At 40.4% G+C, this 21237-nt stretch overlaps 1 protein-coding gene across 1 annotated transcript in view; it reads right to left on the bottom strand.

The window, feature by feature from the left end:
* The window catches only part of PHEX (phosphate regulating endopeptidase X-linked), a 228136-nt gene that overhangs the window by 13536 nt on the left and 193363 nt on the right, over positions 1-21237 (bottom strand). Inside the window, exons 16-18 of the mRNA XM_061407917.1 lie at positions 14714-14768; positions 7712-7779; positions 5347-5477 (exon numbers count right to left, since the gene is read on the bottom strand). Of these exons, the coding sequence (XP_061263901.1) occupies positions 5347-5477; positions 7712-7779; positions 14714-14768 (254 nt within the window). The remainder of the gene's footprint in view (positions 1-5346; positions 5478-7711; positions 7780-14713; positions 14769-21237) is intronic.

Genomic DNA, 21237 nt, shown 5'->3' on the forward strand with positions numbered 1-21237 from the left:
GAATCTAAGTCTGAGAGTGTGTGTCAAAGGTGTTACCCGGTGCTGCACCAGATCCCCTGTCCCACCAGGAACCCATTCCAGCAACTGCTACAGGCTGAGGAAGATTAAGCTTAGCTTAGGGGAATCCACTCCCCTCAAGCTTGCTGGGAGATGATACCAGTTACTTCTCAGTGTGCAGTGAGAACATTCCAGCCCCTCATCCCAGGCTGAACAATTTCTGTGATGCAACTCATGCTCCAGAATCCTCTAAGGGATGAGACTGAGGCTAAACTTCTGAAACCAGCATGTTTTCCTCATCATTTTACAGGTTTCTCCTGAAACTATTTCTGTGGCTGACTCCTTTATCTAAGAAACCCCTTCTCAGGCTCTGTTCTAATGGACCTGACCTAAGAGGGATGCAGTGAACTCACATTTCACAGGGATTCGAACTCAAGTAATCTCTGCCCAGAGCCTTTGCTCCATAATATGTAACCTTCTCAAGTCTTAACTCCTTTTGATTCTACTGCTTCTGTTTCTAACCACTCATGCTCAAATTGAATCTCCTTCCTTGTTCCTCTAAGCTTTTCTTTTAGAGGTCTGAGGAGTAGTTTTACCCCTCAGGCTCCTCCCACTCTTGACCACCTCAGTAGAACATATGACCTCAAGTTTGCCTCTCAGGACTCATCGGCTGCTAAGAGCCTGTTTCTCAGATGCTCCACTGGAGCTCCCCCCAGTCCACAGCAAAGAATAACTCAGGCACAGAGGACTGGCCTCCACAGATGAAGCTAGAAAAATACAGCATGGTCCTTTATATCCACAAAGGAAGCCATCCCTTCTCCTCAGGGAATGAGACCGAAGCCGTTTTCTGATGGTTGAATGGATTTATGCTGAGACAGGCATGCCCTTTCTAGCGTCCTTGTTGCAAAGGTACACATTTGTCAGAATTCAGTTTTGGTATCTGACACTTTGGCCAAAATGGATGTTGTAGAACAGTCCCTGCCCAACACATCACGCAGGTTTCAAATAACGTAAAATAAGAGAATGATATGGGAAGAAGAGTAGGGGTTTTGGAGTCATACCAGTGTAAGCTCTAATGTAGATTCTACCATGGGTTTTAATCTCTTTGAGCCTCAGTTTCCTCATATGTAAAATAGCCTAGTAATATGAACACCTCTCAAACCATTATGAGGATGAAATTTGTTCCAAGTGTAAAGTCTAATCCCCATGCCTGTATGTAATAATCACCAGGAAATATGCATTCCCTTCCTCCAAGAAAATTGCTCTTCTACTGTTTTTTTTTTTTTTTTTTAGCCACTATTGTTTGTTCTCCCCTGGGATGGTGTACCTACGAGTATGTCACAAAGCATTAGGAATATTAAGCATGATTCATTGAGTGCTTATTGCACAGCAGGCATTGTGCCAGTGCTTTACATTACCTCAGTTATTTAATTCTTATGACAAGCGAATAAAGAGTTAAAAAATAGCTACCCGTTTCACAGATGAAGTCTCTGAGACACTGGAATGTTAAATAACTTGCCTAAGTTAAAAAAAACTTACAATCTGCGATTGGTTGAACCAAAATATGGACCTGTGTCTGACTCTAGAATCCTTCCCCTGTGCTTTTTTTTTTTTTTAATTTCGAGAATACTTTGCTAGTTTTCTAGATGGATTTTCACAATGTGATAACCCCTGAATTGAAAACAGAAACACAAAAGTATCTGTTTTAGGTCTTCCCATGACATTGTTGTAGACATTTTAAAAATACATGGGCAGAGAAATGGCTTTCCAGGGCACTGATGAAGCAGCTAGAGATATAGACTCAAGGATACAGACTCTGCTCTCATGTCCCAGATAAGGAGTGGTCTCCCTTGTGCTGTACATAGATCAAGAACCAGCAGAACCAACTCAGCGTTTATAAACATTCCCTTTAAAAGTGCATGGATTTTTTACCTGAATTCTTCTGGAGTGATGAAATATAGCTCAGCAGACTAGACTTGAGGCATAGTGAGGTTTCAGGTGCTGTCCCAGCCCCAGGAAGTTATTGGGTAGAGGACATGCTTGACTGATGGACCAAGAGACTCTAGAGAAACCCTGTGTAGACACATCCATCTACCCTGGTTTTGCGGGGTCTCCTGCTTTTCTTAGGTGCTGTGCCCTTGACTAGACAAATTAGGAGCACACAGTTTTCACAGCGTTTTAGAGGAAGATCTTCATGCAGACCCATAACCTACCAACAATTCTTCATTACTGGTCTCATTGTCAAATACAGTGAGAGAAATCTGTGACTTATAATTATGAAAGCAGGGACAGAAAATGCAACTGGAAAACTACAAGAAAAAAAAAAAAACTAATAGTGGGGGAAGGGAATGAAAGCTAACCTGATCAAACCAGCAAAATAAGAAAAGGAAAAAGAAGTAATAAACAATGTATAGGAGATAAACTATACAGAGAAAACTATAAAATTGCATTTGAAAGCCTGAAACAAAAACCAAATAGATGGAAAGATATACCACATACTTGAACAACAGGACTATGACAGAAATGCCAATTACATACATTTAATGTGATTTAACTTAGAATCTTGGGCTTCCCACGTGGTGCTAGTGGTAAAGAAGACATATGCCAATGGAGGAGACACAAGAAACATGGGTTTGATCCTTGGGTCAGGAAGATCCCCTGGGAGGAGGGCATGGCAACCCACTCCAGTATTTTTGTCTGGAGAATCCCACAGACAGAGGAGACTGGCGGGCTACAGTCTATGCGGTCTCAAAGAGGTGGACACACAACTGAAGCAACTTAGCACGCATGCACACAACTTAGAATCATAATGGGATTTTCTTGGGGAGTGGGTAAAGAGTGGGTAAAAGGATCCTGGAATTTATACAGAGGTATATTTGCCTGAGAATGGCCAACCATATAAAAGAACAGTGAGGGAGAGCTTGTATTGGCAGATACCAGAAAAATCCATACAGCCACAGTAAAAATGCACTGGTACAGAAATCAACAAGTAGATCAGTGGACTAGAATATATAAACCAGAAATTTATCTCAGTATATATGAGATTCTAGTATTTCACGAATATTCAATTCAGTAAGAAAAAAAAAAACACATATTTTAGTCAGTGATACTGGATCAATTTATCCTTTTGGAAGAAGATAAAAGTGAACTTTCATATTAAACTCCATAGCAAAATAAGTTGCACATGCATGAATATTTAAATGCAAAATGACAAAACAATAAAAAAAAAAATCCTTCCCAGTAAAGCTGCTGCTGCTACTGCTAAGTCGCTTCAGTCATGTCCGACTCTGTGCGACCCCAGAGACGGCAGCCCACCAGGCTCCCCCGTCCCTGGGATTCTCCAGGCAAGAACACTGGAGTGGGTTTCCATTTCCTTCTCCAATGCATGAAAGTGAAAAGTGAAAGTGAAGTTGCTCAGTCATGTCCGACCCTCAGCGACCCCATGGACTCCAGCCTACCAGGCTCCTCCATCCATGGCATTTTCCAGGCAAGAGTACTGGAGTGGGGTGCCATTGCCTTCTCCATCCCAGTAAAGCTAGGAGACTTCATATATGATATAGAATGGAAATGCATAAAAAAGAGGCATCTTTTGACTCTATGGAAATATTTAAATTTTGTTTGTCAAAAAATACCATATACAAAGTACAATGGATGAGAAATATATTGAGGGGGAAATACTATAATATGAATGACATAAAACTTTAACATCTATAATATTTTTTAAAGTTCTCATAAATTGACAAGAAAATAATACATAAATGTTTCTCCACATATCACTGGTACAAATGTGAAATATTATAGCTTCTTAGGAACAGTAGGAAACTATCCTATAGGGAAAAAAAAAAAAAGAATATACACATAAGAGTATTTACTGCCACAGTATTTATTATGGAGAAATAACTGGAGACACAGTGTAACCCTTCAACAGGACATCAGTCAGCTGTGTTAGACTAGGGGTCCCCAACCTCTGGGATCTAATGCCTGATGATCTGAGGTGAAGCTGATGTAATAATAATAGAAACAAAGTACACAATAAATGTAACGCACATGAATCACCCCAAAACCATGTCCCCCACCCCATCCAAGGAAAAACTCTCTACCTTGACACTAGTCCCTCATTCCCAAAAGGTTGGATGCCGCTGTGTTAAGAGTCCATTCACACCATGGACTTTTAGGCAGCCACTAAAAACAATGAAGTAAAGGCAGGTGCGTGGTGTACACACACGTGTGTGTGTGTGTGTGCATCTCCACGTGAGCATGGGGAAAAAGTGTATCAAGGTTATTGAGATGGATTATAGGTGGGGAAAATAAAAGCAATGAAAGGGAAAGGGGAAGGCGGTAGAGGTGAAGACAGAAAAGGAAAGGAACAATATTTCACACAGAAAAAGCATGTATAAAATCACATTGTCTTTATAAGAATGCATATAAGTATATATAAGAGAAAATCAACATTTTAAAAGTTTTGTTTTTTTTTTTTTTGCTCCAACTTCTTTATCTAAGAGCTCTTAACCAATTCAGAGTTATTAATTCAAATTGTGGCATGTCAATGAGAGTTTGCTGTATGGCTCAGGAAACTCAAAGGGGGGCTCTGTATCAACCTAGAGAGGTGGGATGGAGAGGGAGATGGGAGGGAGTTTCAAAAGGGAGGGGATATACGTATAGCTATGACTGATTCATGCTGAGGTTTCACAGAAAACAGCAAAATTCTGTAAGGTAGTTATCGTTCAATAAAAAATAGACAAATTTAAAAATTAAAACAAAATTGTGGCATGTGTGCTCAGTCGTGTCCAACTCTTTGAGACCCCTTGGACTGTAGCCCACCAGGCTCCTCTGTCCATGGGGATTCTCCAGGCAAGAATACTGGAGTGGGTTGCCATGCCCTCTTTAAACTGGTGATTTTTTTTTCAATGAATTAAAGCTAAGCAGTAGTTTGGAAAGAAATCTTTCTAATGATACACAATTCATATTTTTGAGATATTTATTGTTTATCTTTGCTACACAGTTTTCTATACTAATCTGAATCTAGGAGAATAGACTAATGCTTAGGCCTATAATTCTCAAACTGTAGCTTCTATCAGAATCACCAGAAGGCTTATGAGAAGACAAAACGCTTGACTACCAGGCTCCACCCTCCCACCTACCCCTACACCCCCACTCCCCAACTCCAAGATTCTGAGTCAGTAGGTCTGAATTAAGACTAAAGAATTTGTATTCCTGACAAGTTCCCCAGGGAGTCTGACACTGTTGACCTGGGAAATACATTTTGAGTACCAATGCTCGAAAGCAAGCTAGTGTCTACATGAGGAAAAATGACTCACAGCATGTCCCCTCCACTGCAGTTGTACTCACATTTAAGCCAGCTTTCTTCCAATAATAGTTGCTATACTGGTTAATCATGCACTTTGTTTTTTCCTTAAACTTTTCTTCTGAATCCATAGACCACCAAGGATCCAGGTTTCCATTTTTATCATATTTTCGACCTGGCCAAAAGGAAAGTTAAAATATATTTGCATTATTTATGGAAACAAATAAATTTCTGCACCTTCCCTTTCCTTCACTTCAACAAGCCTTGAAAACACAGTCATGGACCACTCCTGGAAGCACTTCCTGCTTTCTCTCCAGTGTCACAGGTTAATTAATTATAAAAAGTAAAGAAAGGAGAAAAAGGTCTGAGGAAGTTCTTTACTTCTAAGCAACCAAGGATACTTTAAGGTTTATCAACTTATGGCATGTACCATTCTTGACCAATCTCAGATTGTTTCTACCTGCTCTGACCTCAAATATTCTCTAAATTATGAAATGAAATGGCTGCCTTCAGAAAGCCCATGAAAGGAGTCAAAGCACCACTGCCTGTGAAATTCCAAATGATCCATAGGAACAGCCTCAGTGAGTCACTCACACCCTGCGACCACAGCCCCTGACTCAGCGCTAAAAGGACTGTGTTTCCTCCAAGTTGCCAGCAGCCAAGAGACATATAAAACCTCTCTTATGAATCATTCCACAGCCATCAGTGTAGATGGAAGGCCCATCTGTCCTGCTCTGACAAGGAAGGTTGCTCTAAAAAGAGAACTTGAAACAAGAATGGAAATCTCCAAAACACAATGGAAATAAAGATGAGTTATACATGCTTTTTTGCTACAGGTTCATTGTTCATTTTCCCTGTATCCCTCAAAAAAAAAAAAAAAAAACACAACAACAACAACTCTAGGTGTATCTGGACTATCTCCTATACTCAAGGTTGTTATTGGTTTAAATTTAATTGCACAGAGAACTTCTCACTGAGCTTAGAAGAAAGTCCCCAAAGCAAAGGTGTTGAGGAAAATGACCCAGAGCTCTTCAGCAAGGCTGCATGCCACTACCCCGATCCCCCCACCCCTGGAGAGCTCCAAGTCACTGTCCTTGACCTGCTAACCAAGCAATCATTAAATAGTTACTGTGCGATGCACTCTTCTAAGTACTGGTTACAGAATGAAATGCCATCTTTAGATTCTGTCCAAAAGGCTGCCAGAAGATTCTGAGGGACAACTATACTGAAGTTTCCCAGGGAAAAAAAAAAAGCCTAGAACCAAGAGACCACTACTGGCTTTTGTTTCTTAGCTAAGAATCTCCTCTCAGATAACCCAAATGCAGCTCAGGGGATTCAGGTGACTCCCAGGCAGCTACATTTCAGCAGGGAGGGGTGGCAAGGGGAGCAAAAAAACTCCAGTGATTAAGGAAAGGCTGGCTGCTGGGAGTAAAGAATTATCCAGAAGGAGAGGAACCGAAAGGGTCTCTGGCCCTGGGGTAGACATCCAGGAAAGGATGTTGGAGATCTCACAGATATGGAAGAAAGAAGTCCCTCTAAACAGGGTTGCCTTGGGCTAGGCAGTTCCTGAGCCTGCTCTGTATATCACTGTGTGCCAGGCTCTCTCTGTCCACGGAATTCTCCAGGCAAGAATATTGGAGTGGGTTGCCATTTCCTTCTCCAGGCGATCTTCCCAACCCAGGGATCGAACCCACATCTCCTGCTTGGCAGGTGGATTCTTTAACACTGAGCCACCTGGTAAGCCCAAAGGAGAAAGGAGTTCCGATTTAAAATGATGACTTTCAAAGGGCAGTCATTTGTTTCGTTTGTGCAATACTCTGCTCTTTTTGCTTATATGTCATCAAGATACATACCATACTCTATATTATGTATTATCAGGAAAACATAGCCTTTCTAAAAGAAATTCTGAATACATGACAGCATAGAGGAAAACTGAGATTCAACACTGCATAAATCTTGAAATAGTGTAAAGGAATCAGTTAGCCAAGTTTCAAGAATCCTAACTGACTGAGTCCTAACTCGGCAGCATGTATAATCATCTTCAGAGCAAAGCTCACACCTCTGGGGAGAGCATCTCAAAATGGTGAATAAAGAAAGGAAGAGAAGCTATAAAGTCATTCCTATAACTACTGTGGCAGCTACACCAATTCAGATCTAAATGCAAAACTAATTTCACTGAAATTACAAGGTCTGCTTTAATGCTACCCCATCTCCAACAGGAACAATTATTTATTTATTGCAAGCTAATACAACAAGACATGGGGGGAAGTTTTCAATCAGCAATTATATTGCTTTGGATAATCTTCAATCTAAGATGATGCCACTCTCCAAAGATAATAGCAACAATTAACATCCATATCATCAACATGACCATAAAAGCATCAGCTTATACAGTGAATCGGTACTTACCATTATTATCAAATCCATGTGTAAATTCATGTCCAACAATTACTCCTATAGCACCATAACTCAGAGATCTATGGCATAAATATATAAATGAGCTAAAATTATAAGCATGAATGTCAGAGCATAATTCTTTATTTTTTTTTCAATGAAAAGCCAAGACAATTCGTTTTCTACTAACCACATCCACAAAATTATAATGAGAGAAAAAAGTAAACACATCCTTGTCATTGAAATAGACAAAGAAACTATAATTTCTAATGGTGTCACTATGAGCATATATGAGCCTTAGTTTCTACCCAGTGAAATCAGGGATATGAAAGTGATGGTTTCTAAAGTCCCTTTCAGCCCTAAGGCTTCTGTGGGTATATATGCACTCTAACTGCAGTTTATATTTATAAACACCCAAAGCAGTAGCAGATTTTGAAAAGATCCTGTCAGTAAACATACTGTTTATTTTTCATCTGTGAACCTGCTGAAAACTGTTTTCCAAATGTAGACATAAAACAGGAATAGAATAGAGATTAAAAGGGATCACCCTGCTTTGGAAGGTAGTCACATTCCTCTGCTTCTGTGACAAATTCACAGGTGGACAGCAAAGACTATGAAGCCTGAACCAGATTTGGAAAAGGTGTTAGAGTATTTCTGTTCACCTACAAAGGTGAATGCTGACAATTCCACACACCCTGAATGCGTATGCTCCTCCTCCCACCAAGAGTTAATCTATTTCCCTCCTGCTTGAAACTGGATGGGCCTCGGGACTTGCTGTGGCCACCAGAATGCAGTGCAAGGGGCCAGGTGTGACTTCTGGGCTGAGGCCTTACAGCTTCCATTTGTGTGCCCTCTTGGAAGTCAGTTGCAATGTAAAGAAGTTGGAGTAATGAGCTGGAGATGCCAAGTGAAGCAAGTGAGAGATGCCAAACGTTGAGAGACATCTAAAGGACGAGAGAAGCCCAGCCATTCGAGCCAGCCCAACCAAGGCACCAGACATGTGAGTGAAGTCATCTTAGATCCCATGGCCCCAGTCGAGCTGCTGAGCCAATACTACACGGAGCAGAAATAAGCTGTCTTGACTGGAGTACTGCCCCAACTGCAGAATCAGGAGCTAACAGTGGTGGCACTTTGTTACATAGCAATAGGTAACTAAAAGAAAACACATAAATGATGTATCAGGAAATCAGTAAGGGGGTTTCCCTATGTATATGTCTGGAATCTTCTCTTTCAACTAAAAGTTCCCTGAAGACAAAACCCTTATCTACTTGATTGCTGCTAAATTCTCTGGACTTAGGACACTGTAAATGAGTAACAATGATTTAACTAACTGATTAATTTGACCATTTCTTGCAAGTGACAGATCAATATGTTACTTATTTTAGTCATTCAATGTGCGCATGAGGATTATAGACAACTTTAAATCCTTGTTATAAAGATTCTTCCTGAGATTTGTAATTATACACAAATATTTCACAGTTGATTCCTGACATGCAACATCAAAATCACCCAGCACTAGATAGGACCTATAAGTGGAAGGAACAAGAAATTTGAAGCAACATGTTATTACAGGACATAATGATCCTTAACATGCTAATTGCTTGTCACAACTATACCCAAGGAAGTGCTGCAAGATTTAATTTTTCCCCTTGGTGGCAATTCCTTCCTTTGTTATTTCTTTCCTGCAAGGTAATTTGCATTTGAAAAAAATGCTTTCCTACTGTTTTTCCATCATTGCAAACCTTCATTAAAGAAGTGAGAGTAAAACGATGCATTTCAATCATAGAGCTATGAGAGCAGGGTGGGACAAACTTGTAATTCTACATAGAGCTAATTTTTGCAGCAGTAGCTCTCACTATGCAGCCTGTAACATTTCGCTTTTCTAGGACTCTTAGCTCCAAGAATAGTACTCAGTCCTCTACAAGCCTCAGTCAATGCTGTTGACTGGATGAATTTAAGGGATGAACCACGGGGGCTTATAGCAACTGCTCTGCAATAAATGTCCCTTAAGAGGGAGACCTGGCGTGCTGCGATTCATGGGGTCGCAAAGAGTCGGACACGACTGAGCGACTGAACTGACTGAACTGAACTAAGAGGGACTGCTCCAAAGAGCTTCCTATTCACAAAGGGTAATAGAGAATTCAGAAAATGATTGAATCATTGTAAGTTTCAATTCTCAGTTACATAATCACAATCCTTTGGACAAGAGACAAAAAGTAAAAGTAATTTTAGATGACTAAGCCTGACAATGATAATGTTTCATAACACTAAATTTGCATCTTTCATTTTATCAATGGACATTATTTAAATTAGCATGTCATAAAAATAAATTAATAAATTCGTATGCCTTTTAAAATGTGACTGGCTGGCCAGAAACAAGAAGACTCCTGCAGAGAAAATCTAGCCTTCCAAAAATAAAATGAAAAAGATGACAATTTTTCCACCCACTCAGTTTCTCTTTTGTTCTTACCACCCAATGGGTTGCACATATGCACAGGATTTGCTGTCAACAACAAAGCAACTGTGATCTCACTCTGTCATCAAGCAAAGGCTACTCTAGGTCTGGTGTGGAAATTCATAAAAATCTCAGAGTTACAAGCAGCTTTAAGGTCATCTAGTTCAATTCCTTAGCAGAGGCATAGGTCCCCTCTACAAAAAACCCATTAAAATGATCCTAAGAATTCTCTTCTTAGGTGTGTCCGATAACCAGGAGCTCACCCCCTTCTGAGGCGGCCCATTCCCTCTTTGAGTAGTTCTAGATAAAACAGCGCTCCCTAATGCTGACCTGGAATCTCTCTCCTATCTATTGGTCTGGTGGAGTGGTACAAGGTGTTCTAGCTGAATACCCTCTGACCTCCCCAAATTTACTAAATGATTTTGCCACACTAACTTTCTTTCAAAAACGTGAAGACGCTTACGAGGTTATCCCTCAAGTACTCTCTTCTCAAGTTCTTTTAACTCTTTCTCTTCAGTCATGAATTTGAGGCCAGCAATTTCCAAAACACAGGAAAAAGGGAGGTTAGGAACTCTGAATTAAACACCTTTAGATAGAATTTTCTTGCAGAACTTCTTGGGAATTTCTATGCTGCTAAGTACTGTGATTCTCCAAAAGAAAGGGAAGGGAAGGACGATTCACCTCCATTACTACTTCATGGGACACACACTTTGGAATATGCTGTCCTAGGCCATTTAAAATCCTGATTTTTTTCTCTGGAAACAATTCAGCTTGTTGATATCACCACAGTTAGACACAACACTCATGAGGGGGCTAAGCTCACCAGTGTGAGGAGCGGGAATACCCACTCATTGGATCTGGAGGAGATCCATCTAGAAGAGATGGATATATGGGAACCCATCTCACTACACTGTGATTCCCATCTCAACAGCATCACCATATTTCCAATGCTAAGTGTCCAAAAGATGCTTAATAATTATTGAATGGGTATCTTAACAGAGGATGGAAGGCTTCAATGCAAAACATAGAACCCCTAGGAAAAAAATAAAAATCTCTCTCTTGCTCAGCATAAAGGTAAACATCAACATTTCCTAAGTTTCTATGATTTTGACTTTTATATCAGAAAACCATCTCATGGACATGATAAACAAATTCACTGATCAATAAATTCAAACTCCAACCTGACTATGTCCAAGTGTCCAGGCATATAACCACAATAACAGAAGATTAGTTTAATTACTAATGATAAGCAACATCAAAAAATTCTAGGACCCTCTTTAGTTTGAAGCAAGCTTAGCGAATATTCAGTCTGTCTTTAACTTTATGGAAATATATATAAATTTCTAATCTTAACAATACAAAAAAAATTGATTACAAATATCTAAACACTGATTAAAACTCTCTGAACACTGATGAAAACTGCTGACAAAGGTCTCTCTAGTCAAAACTATGGTTTTTCCAGTAGTTATGTATGGACTACACATGATATGTGAGAGTTGGACTATAAAGCAAGCTGAGTGCACAAGAATCGATGCTCTTGAACTGTAGTGTTGGAGAAGACTATTGCCGCTGCTGCCAAGTCGCTTCAGTTGTGTCTGACTCAGTGCGACCCCAGAGATGGCAGCGCACCAGGCTCCCCCGTCCCTGGGATTCTCCAGGCAAGAACACTGGAGTGGGCTGCCATTTCCCTCTCCAATGCATGAAAGTGAAAAGTAAAAGTGAAGTCACTCAGTCATGTCTGACTCTTAGTAACCCCATGGACTGCAGCCTACCAGGCTCCTCCGTCCATGGGATTGTCCAGGCAAGAGTACTGGAGTGGGTTGCCACTGCCTTCTCCGGAAGACTATTTGAGAGTCTTCTGAACTGCAAGATCAAACTAGTCGATCCTAAAGGAAATCAGTCCTGAATATTCATTGGAAGGACTGATGCTGAAGCTGAAGCTCCAATACTTTGGCCACCTGATGCAAAGAACTGACTCACTGGAAAAGACCCTGATGCTGGAAAAGATTGAAGGCAGGAGGAGAAGGGGATGACAGAGGATGAGATGGTTCAATGGCATCATTGACTCAATGGGCATGAGTTTGAGCAAGCTCTAGGAGTTGGTAATGGACAAGGAAGCCTGGCGTGCTGCAGTCCATGGGGTCACAAAAAGTTGGACACGACTAAGCGACTGAACTAAACTGATGAAAACTATACAGCTGAAACCTGGGATGATATGAATGGATTTTGTCCATACAAACTGGTCAATTTTATTTATGCTAATGACAGTGCTTCCCTATTGTAGGCTTTATTGATGCCTGATCCTGTCTCTGGGCACTCACCATTTTTAAGCACACCAATCTGACAGCTTCCAACTGCCAGCACCTGAAACTATTTGCCTGAGAGCTTTCTCTGGCCACCAGAGCCCTCTAGGCTTATGCAGGGCAATGCCAATGAGTTAAAACACCCAGTGGCAGCCTTCAATCAGTTGTGGAAAGTGAGTTGGAAGACAAATACCCCAGTTCCCTTGCCCCTGAGATGAAATTGTGCTGAAGCTTATTCTACAATCTTCCAGCAGATATGAATTCAAGTTGCCTGCAGTAATAATTGGCTTTAACAAAAAGTGAAGGAGAATTTCCCTGGTGGTCCATTAGTTAAGAATCCACCTGCCAATGCAGGGCACATAGGTTTGCTCCCTGATCCAGGAAGATCCCACGTGCTTCAGAGCAACAAAGCCAATGTGACACAACCACTGAAGCCCATGTGCCTAGAGCCAGTGCTCCACAACAAGAGAAGCCCCCACAGTGAGAAGCCTGTGCACCACAACCAGGGAGCAGCTCCTGGTCTCTGCCACTAGGGAAAGCCCTCCTGAAGCAATGAGGGGCCAGAGCAGCCAAAAAGAAATAAGTTTTTTAAGTGGAGGAGAAGGCAGATAAGGAGAGCCAGAATGAGATGTGGTTATGAATGAGTGAATGGTCAGAGTAATGCAACTTTGCTAGTTTGGAAGATGGAGGAAGAGCGCCACGAACCAAGGAATGTGGGCCACCTCCAGAAGCTAGACAAGGCAAGCAAACAGACTCCTCCCTATAGCTTCCAGAAAGAAATGCTGCCCTAACAACATCTTGTGTTTAGCACAGGGAGACCCAGGTTGGAGTTCTGACCCTTAGAACTGTAAGCTAATAAATTTACATCGTTTTAAGCCACTTCATCGGAGAAGGCGATGGCACCCCACTCCAGTACTCTTGCCTGGAAAATCCCATGGATGGAGGAGCCTGGTAGGCTGCAGTCCATGGGGTCGCTAGGAGTCGTACACGACTGGGTGACTTCACTTTCACTTTTCACTTTCATGCATTGGAGAAGGAAATGGCAACCCACTCCAGTGTTCTTGCCTGGAGAATCCCAGGGACCGGGGAGGTTCTGGTGGGCTGCCGTCTATGGGGTCGCACAGAGTCAGACACGACTGAAGCGACTTAGCAGCAGCAGCAGCAAGCCACTTTGTTTGTGATAACTCATTATGACCATCATAGAAAATTCATCTGACACAGTTAATTGGTTTCCTTCCTTCCCTGTCCCACTTGCTCACTGCCCTGGTGGTATTTCCTGGTGTCACCTCTGAGAAGAACTACTTGCACTTGAATCCTAGTTACAGAATCTGCTTCTGGGAAAGCCCAAATAACAACGTTGCCACTGTATTTCTCTTATTTATATATGTATGTGATCCTATGTCTTTTTAACCTGCAGAATCATATTCAAATTGTCACTGATCCAAACCAAAATATAAGTGACTTTTAAAATCAAGACTACATTTTTTGTGCATTAAATCATCAGAGCAAGCAAAGGCACATAATAAAAGTGGTGATATAACTGACAATGATTATTAGAATTCCCACTATGTCTGGAAATTCTGAATTACATGACTCTACAGTAAGTTGGTATTGAAAGCCTCCAAAGTGAAATCCCTAACTCCAGACACTGTCCATTTCTGACCTGTTGTATAGCTACCCAGTTTATGCTTCTAAAGACAAACTTCATTATCTCTACTTGCTCAAAAACGTCAGTATCTTCTATTGCCTAATGTCCAGGCTCCTTACTGGAATTCAGAGCACTCCAATATCAAACATCAACCTCCTTTTCCAGACTTCTTTTCTACTATTTCCCTTCAAATAACACTTGGACTCACCAAACCAGACTCTTTGCTATTCTAAAAGCAATTTTCTTCCCTTTTTTCACGTCGTTTCTTCCATTTGGAATGGGTTTCAATCCATCACCATAAAGTCAAATCCCAACAGTCCTTTAAGGTTCACGTATTTCCAGTATGCATCAATACATAAATAAACAAATGCATAACAAATGAAAGCTCCCTGTGTACAGGTTAGCCTTCTTATCCAATCATACACCCTGGTAACAAGCATTAGGAAACAGCTAACATGATGAGAATGGGGACTACCCAAGCTGGTTTCCATGCCTTCTTTTATTTGGTTTTGCTTTTGATTTGTTTGTTTTTACTTTATATTCTGTGCTCTGCCAAACATCATGTTCTTCCTTTCCTGTCAGTAACTGATTTCTCTTATTAGTTTACTTACCGAGGATATTCTGTTCCCCAAAAGAAAGGCTTCTGGAGTTCTCCTGCTGGAAATCCTAGGAGAAAGACAAACACAACTGTAAGGGATATAGAGATTGATTTGATGATGAGTACCTGACTGTAGCCTTAGTCTTAGAGTTTCAAAGGCCCATCAGAAAGGTACTCCTCATGGAGCTGGGAGCCCTCGAATAGATCCAACTGCCTCTAAGATATTAATTCAACTGAGTTTGAAATCAGTGTCTTCCATCAGTTTCAAGGAGACCATTTTGTGTGGATACACTATGGGCAGTAGTACAGGCTGCTGTGAGAGGGGTTCCTTCAGACACAGCACATGAGAGAGGCTTCCAGCTGTCCTGCAGCTTCCCCTGACACAGAAAGGGTTGGCTTCACAGGTGCACAACCAGTGCAGTCACACAGGGCCCCGTGCAAAAGAACCTCACACTGGATTTAACGCTCTGTTGTCACTTCTGAAACACTTAACAATTTTATGTTTGAATGTGATTTTGGAAGTGGAGACCAAGGGGACAATAAAGCACGTTTGTGAGTAAAGGAGCCATGCACGACATTTCTGTCCACAGTTCCTATTATGCTCTATTTGCACACAGCATACAAGATGCTCCCTGGAAGCACAGAACTCTGGTAGACCCACAACACGTGTGAATTCAGCAGGATTCAAAGCAAGCACAAGTATGTTACATCTAGGACTGAATAAGTGGAGGTTCTGACAGCCACGAAAGGGCTCTTTCAACTGGAACCAGAATTTGCCTTGATCACCAAAAGGCAGCAGTGGCATTCTAACCATGTGAATAAGAATTCTATCTTATTAGATAGATAAGAATTCTATCTTACTCCTGTTACTTCACTGCATTAGGCAATCACATACACCAAAATGATGACATAAGAGGAAGGGGAAAGATAGGACTACCCCTGGTATCTTTCCCTTTCAGCCCTTCCTTATTCATCAGTATACCAAAGGTAGAGATTGTTGATAGAATGCACATGTAATAAGAAATGAAATAAAACCTTCTGAATTAGTTTTCTGCAGTGTTTCCACCATCCTGACAAGAAGAAAATACATCCTCATGTATAAGCTAGAAAATACAAACTATAATTTTGGTGATTCCATAGCTCAAGTAAAAGTTCTTGTATCTGTATTTGTTTTGGCATTGTACAATATAAAGATGAATGGTAAAATAATGCTGATGATTTAAATTTTTAATTTTCCTTTCAACTCACAGTACTAAATAGCAGATAAAAAATACTGTGACCAGTCTACAGAATGAGAGACTTTGGAAGGAAGGCCAAAGCTTTCTGTTGCAGTCCCTTGACAGCACTTTTTCCTGCTTTCTGAAAAGGAGGTCCCTGTTTCTTCATTTGGTACTGAGCCCCACAAATGATGTAGCTGGCCCAGGGTACAGATGAGTGGGAGAAATGCCTTGCTTTGCTTTGCCACTGCAACTCACCATAAATTTTGTACCCTAGAGTGGATCCTAGGAGCTGTACTTATAAGTCATTACAACTGGGAATTGCAATCAATAGTAACAAAAAAAAAATTAGAAAGAGATCCTTTCTGCAACATCCCTGCCTGTTACAGAGCTACTGCTCAAGGCTCCTAGAGACTGAAAGCTCTTTCATGAGTTCAGAGGTTTTCTCTCCCTTCTTTTCCTCTCAACAACCTGTCTACCTCCCCTCCAAGATAGGATATTATGAGTCATGAGGGCAGGAAAGCAGGTTCTTAATTTAGAAGTGAAATATTAATTTATATAATTCATATATATATTATTGATATTTTCTTAATAACATCATAGTTTGCAATATCAGGGTACAAAAACCTTATTGTACAATGGAGATGGATCCAGCCTGGAGTCCTCTCTCTTCCTGCTGCTTTCACATAATGGAAACTGCAGAGGGGTGATGTCAAATTAATCTTCATAATTTCCACATTTTCTTAAATATCCTTGGCATCTTTACATCAAAATTCCATCCTCTTTTTGGTGATTACTTTTAGTAAGTCATTCTGACTTGGAGAGATATATATATATATATATGCAAATATATACCATATATATATGCAAATCACAGTGTTTGTATGAAAATTCTGTCTCATATATCATCAAAAAGCAATGATCTTTGCTAATAAGAACAATGATCATAGACCAATGTGATTTAATTATTAAATCATTACAGCTTTCTTGCTTGGTAATGTGCCCAGCTGGCAGCATTTATGTCCACTGCAAACCCCCTTACAGGAAAGCATCTGACACCTGCCTGAGCCTCCTTTCTGCTGCTGTCACCGTTAGAGGCCCCAGACTCGCCAGCCTCAGCCATCATGCTCCCCTGATCATCTGGGTCTTCACAGCTTGTCAGGGCCAGGGAACCCAACACTGATCAACACAAGAATCTGATGCCCTTAGGACCATTTAGCTAAAGTGAATGGATTAACAGTTTAAGCTGCATTTTTGGAGATGTCAACTGGCAAGAGTGATAGATCAAATTTCAACAGGGCCAACTCGGTATCTTATCTCATAAAGTGAGTGAGTTCTATTGAGCAAAGGGAGAAGTGAAAATAATTAAATAAATGGAAATGGGATTCTTTTTCTTTTTCTCTCCCTTTTTAATAGGCTTTTCTTATCTTTTCTTGCATATTTATTTTATCTCCTCTTCTTCCCATTTCAGCACTGCCTTGCCACCTATTTCAAACTTTTCAAGATTCTTTTTCTATCTGTATATTTATGGGAAACATTCCTTACAAGGTAAATTCGTATGTGTGCATATGTATGTACACATAAATACACATACATATATGAACATGAGAGGAGAGAGGGAGGGAGAGGGAGGAAAGAGAAATTTGACTGTTGGACTGGCAAAAATTAATCAATTTAATAATAGGTAATATTGGAGGAAAGAGAAATTTGACTGTTGGACTGGCAAAAATTAATCAATTTAATAATAGGTAATATTGGCCAGGGTGTAGGAAGTATGTTAGTGGGAGTATAAATTGTTGCGAGCATTTTGGAAAGCAATTTAGTCATCTCTTAAACCTTGAAATGCCAGTGGTTCTCCAATTTTGCCATGCATCAGAATCACCTTATTGAAATACAGATTACTGGGCCCCACCCTTAGAGTTAGGTCCAGAGAGGTGGTTAGGAATTTGCATCTCTAACAAGTCCCCCTGAGAGGCTGATGCTTGGGCAACCACACTTCAAGAACCACTGCCCAATCACTGGTTCACATGCACTGTAGAGTCATGACTAAATACGTTTATTGTTGCATCACTGTAACTGAGAAAAGCGTGCAACAACCTAGATGTCCAACAGGAGGGGAATGACTTGATGATATAACCATTTTATGGACTGCTGTGCAGCAAAGGAAGAGTCAAGAGGTAGATCTCCGTCTTCTAGCATGGGAAACACTCTAAGAAATGCTATTGGCATAAATCAGGGCATAGATACAGACATATAAATGCCATTTATATATTTAAAGTAGCCCAGTTTGTGTATATGTATGAAAATTCACACTAAAGGTCTATAAAATACATATCAAAGTGGTCACAGTAGTCATTTATCTCTTAGAGATCATTGGGATTTGGGGTGGTGGGTGGTTAAAGGGGCTTTGGACATAAATGTAATATTTTAAATATTGATTAATCAAAGGTAATCATCTGTAATTAAAATAAACTCTTTTAGAAATAAACATGTGTGGGGCTTCCCTCATGGCTCAGTGGTGAAGAATTCACCTGCCAATGCAAGAGACACAGGTTCAATTCCTGATCAGGGAAGATTCCACATGCCACGGAGCAACTAGGCCTATGAGCCACAACTATTGAGCCTGTGCTGGAGAGCCCAGGAGCCACAACCACTGAAGCCCACGTGTCCTAGAGCCTGTGAGAGTAGCCCCACTCACTGCAACTAGAGAAAAGCCCATGCAGCAAAGAAGACCTAACACAGCCAAAAATAAATAAATTTTTTAAAAAGAAATAAATGTATGTGTGTTATAGAAAATTCTTCCAAAGATTACCCAAAAACAGTTTATAGTCTACTCAGCTTACGTGGCAGTATTTTGCTCATACATTTGTAAATACCAGCAAATTTCTATTTCAAGCAAAAATACAGCTTGTAGTAAAATAATTTAAAACATTTAACATGAGGCTTCCTGTGTGCTGTTTTGGATCTGTCAGGAATTCTCTGTTCCTTATTAATTCCTGAATATTCAGGAACTAAGAGGAGAGGCAAGCCTCTCCCAGGGGCTGAGGAATCCAGGCATTTCCTTCATTAGTGTTTCTATATGGTGATAAGTACCCTCTTCCCTCTTGTGAACCATATGGTAAAAGTGATTGTTTATAAATCTGTCTCTTTAATACGGATTGCCTATGTTTTGTAAGTCTGGAATTTTCCTCTTTATCTTTGCTGAAAATAACTACTTTGTAAGACGGTATATATGCCCACACCATGTTGATTAAAACACCTTTGCTCCATCAGAGCTCTGGTCCCCGTGTCTTTCTTTCTTTCTCTCTCTCTCTCTCTCTCTCCCCACCTCTCTTTTTCAGGCTGATCCCCTGGAGTGCAGAGGCTCTCTGAGTTCACTTTCCTGCCCAGGCTTCTAAGACCCTCTGGAGAAGGTGCTCTGCGCCTTCACCCCATCGAGAGGGCGCCTGAGGCCTTCGTGAATAGAGCAAGCCCCGTGCAGGGACTTCATTGGCTTTCTATGTAAACCAAGGAATATCAGCCTCTTTCTCTCCTTTACTTTCTTATCGTCGACTCCGGACCACCAAGTTCCGGTCCATTAAAGGACCTCAACAACTAAAATTCTGACCAAAAAAAATACTGGCATTTATATGGGCTTCCCAGGTGGCGCTAGTGGTAAAGAATCCTCCTGCCAATACAGGAGATACAAGAGACATGGGTTGGATCCCTGGGTTGGGAAGATCCCCTGGAGAAGGGAATGACAACCCACTCCAGTATTCTTGCCTGGAAAATTTCATCAGCAGAGGAGCCTGGCGGAATACAGTCCATGGGGCCACAAAGAGTAGGACACAGCTATGCATAAACACACATGCTATAATAACCTCATTATTTGGTAGCAAAAAATTCTCTTTCTCAAATCTACAGGTAGGAAAATCATAAGGCCTGCTTCAGGCTTTCTACTTGGTCAGCCTTCCATTTTCACTGCAGTTTCTCATAACTCTATTAATGAATACTGACTAATCTGGTTGCAGTCTTAGCAAAACGGTAATGGTAAAAGGCATAGAGTACTTTTGCTTAGGACACAAGTGCAAAAGAACTGATCACATTCACTGGGTCAGGTTCAACTAGTTGGCCTTTGAAGTCATAGTTATATCCTAACTGTAGCTACATCTTTCCAGAAAAAGGCAAATGCCTCAATGTCTCTGGGTTCTAGTATTCATTTTATTAGTGTAAAATCATATTAATTAGGTTTTTTTTTTATAGGTAAATATAGAGAAAAAACTAGCCCGTTATCCTAAAGCCTAGACCCTAGAAAACAAACGTATGTCCTCAGGCATAGCAAATTCAAACTATTGAGCTTTATGCAAAAACCCAAATGGACTTTTTTGGCCAATCTATTATGCAGAGAGATCAAAATAAAAATTAGTAATTTCTCTTTTTTCTCTCCCCCCAACCCAGAACTTCCCACTACTGTGTTTAAAACTAGCTTCAGATATTTACTCAAATGTCACTTTCTCATTAAGGCTTTCCCTAGTGCTTTTTTAAAGGAGCCAAGTATTATCCTATCCCCCTCAATTGGTTTATATCTCATCATAATATCACCATCTATGGTATCCACATTTTACTTATTGTCTATAAAGTATTGTCTGTCTTTCCCCAATTGGAATGCAAGCTCCGTAATAAAAGGACTTTTATTTACTTTTACCATTCTTTCACTGCAATATCTTCAGAGCTGGAACAATGCCTGGCATGTGGTAAGCACTCAATAAATATTTGTTGAGTAAATGGAATCTGCACTTTGTGAAACTCTAAAGGGTGATGGGGATTAAACATTACCTATAAGTGGGGGTTAGCCAAAGTCTAAAACATTACACAATATTATTAATACTATCGATTTGCTACCTCTTGAAGTTTGCATATTCAGCACCAGAATGGGGATATGCTCCATTGTTCAAACTCTGGTTTTTGTTTACCTTCTAGATTAGGGACTCTGTTGGTTCTACTCCCTTATATTCATAGCCAAACTAGTATAGTTTTGAGGTTTGCATATTTTTTTCCAATAAACTCTCAATCAGAAAGCAAATATTGACAAGATAAAAAGACCTGCCCAGCTCCATGCCAATTCCATCACCCCTATGTCCTCTTAGCCCTCCCTACCACCAAAGAATAAAAGTAGGATATTTTCCCTTTTGTGGTTAGAACATAGGCTACAAAGAGAAAATCAGACAAAATACTGATATAGATCAGAGTCCTTTGGTCCTAACAATATTGAACAAACTTAATCTCTTTTCCCTACATTTTTTGTATGTTTTCATGTAATTGCCACATTAATTTTAAGTTC

This window comes from Bos javanicus, chromosome X (genome assembly GCF_032452875.1).
Source record: "Bos javanicus breed banteng chromosome X, ARS-OSU_banteng_1.0, whole genome shotgun sequence".
Taxonomy (NCBI): domain Eukaryota; kingdom Metazoa; phylum Chordata; class Mammalia; order Artiodactyla; family Bovidae; genus Bos; species Bos javanicus.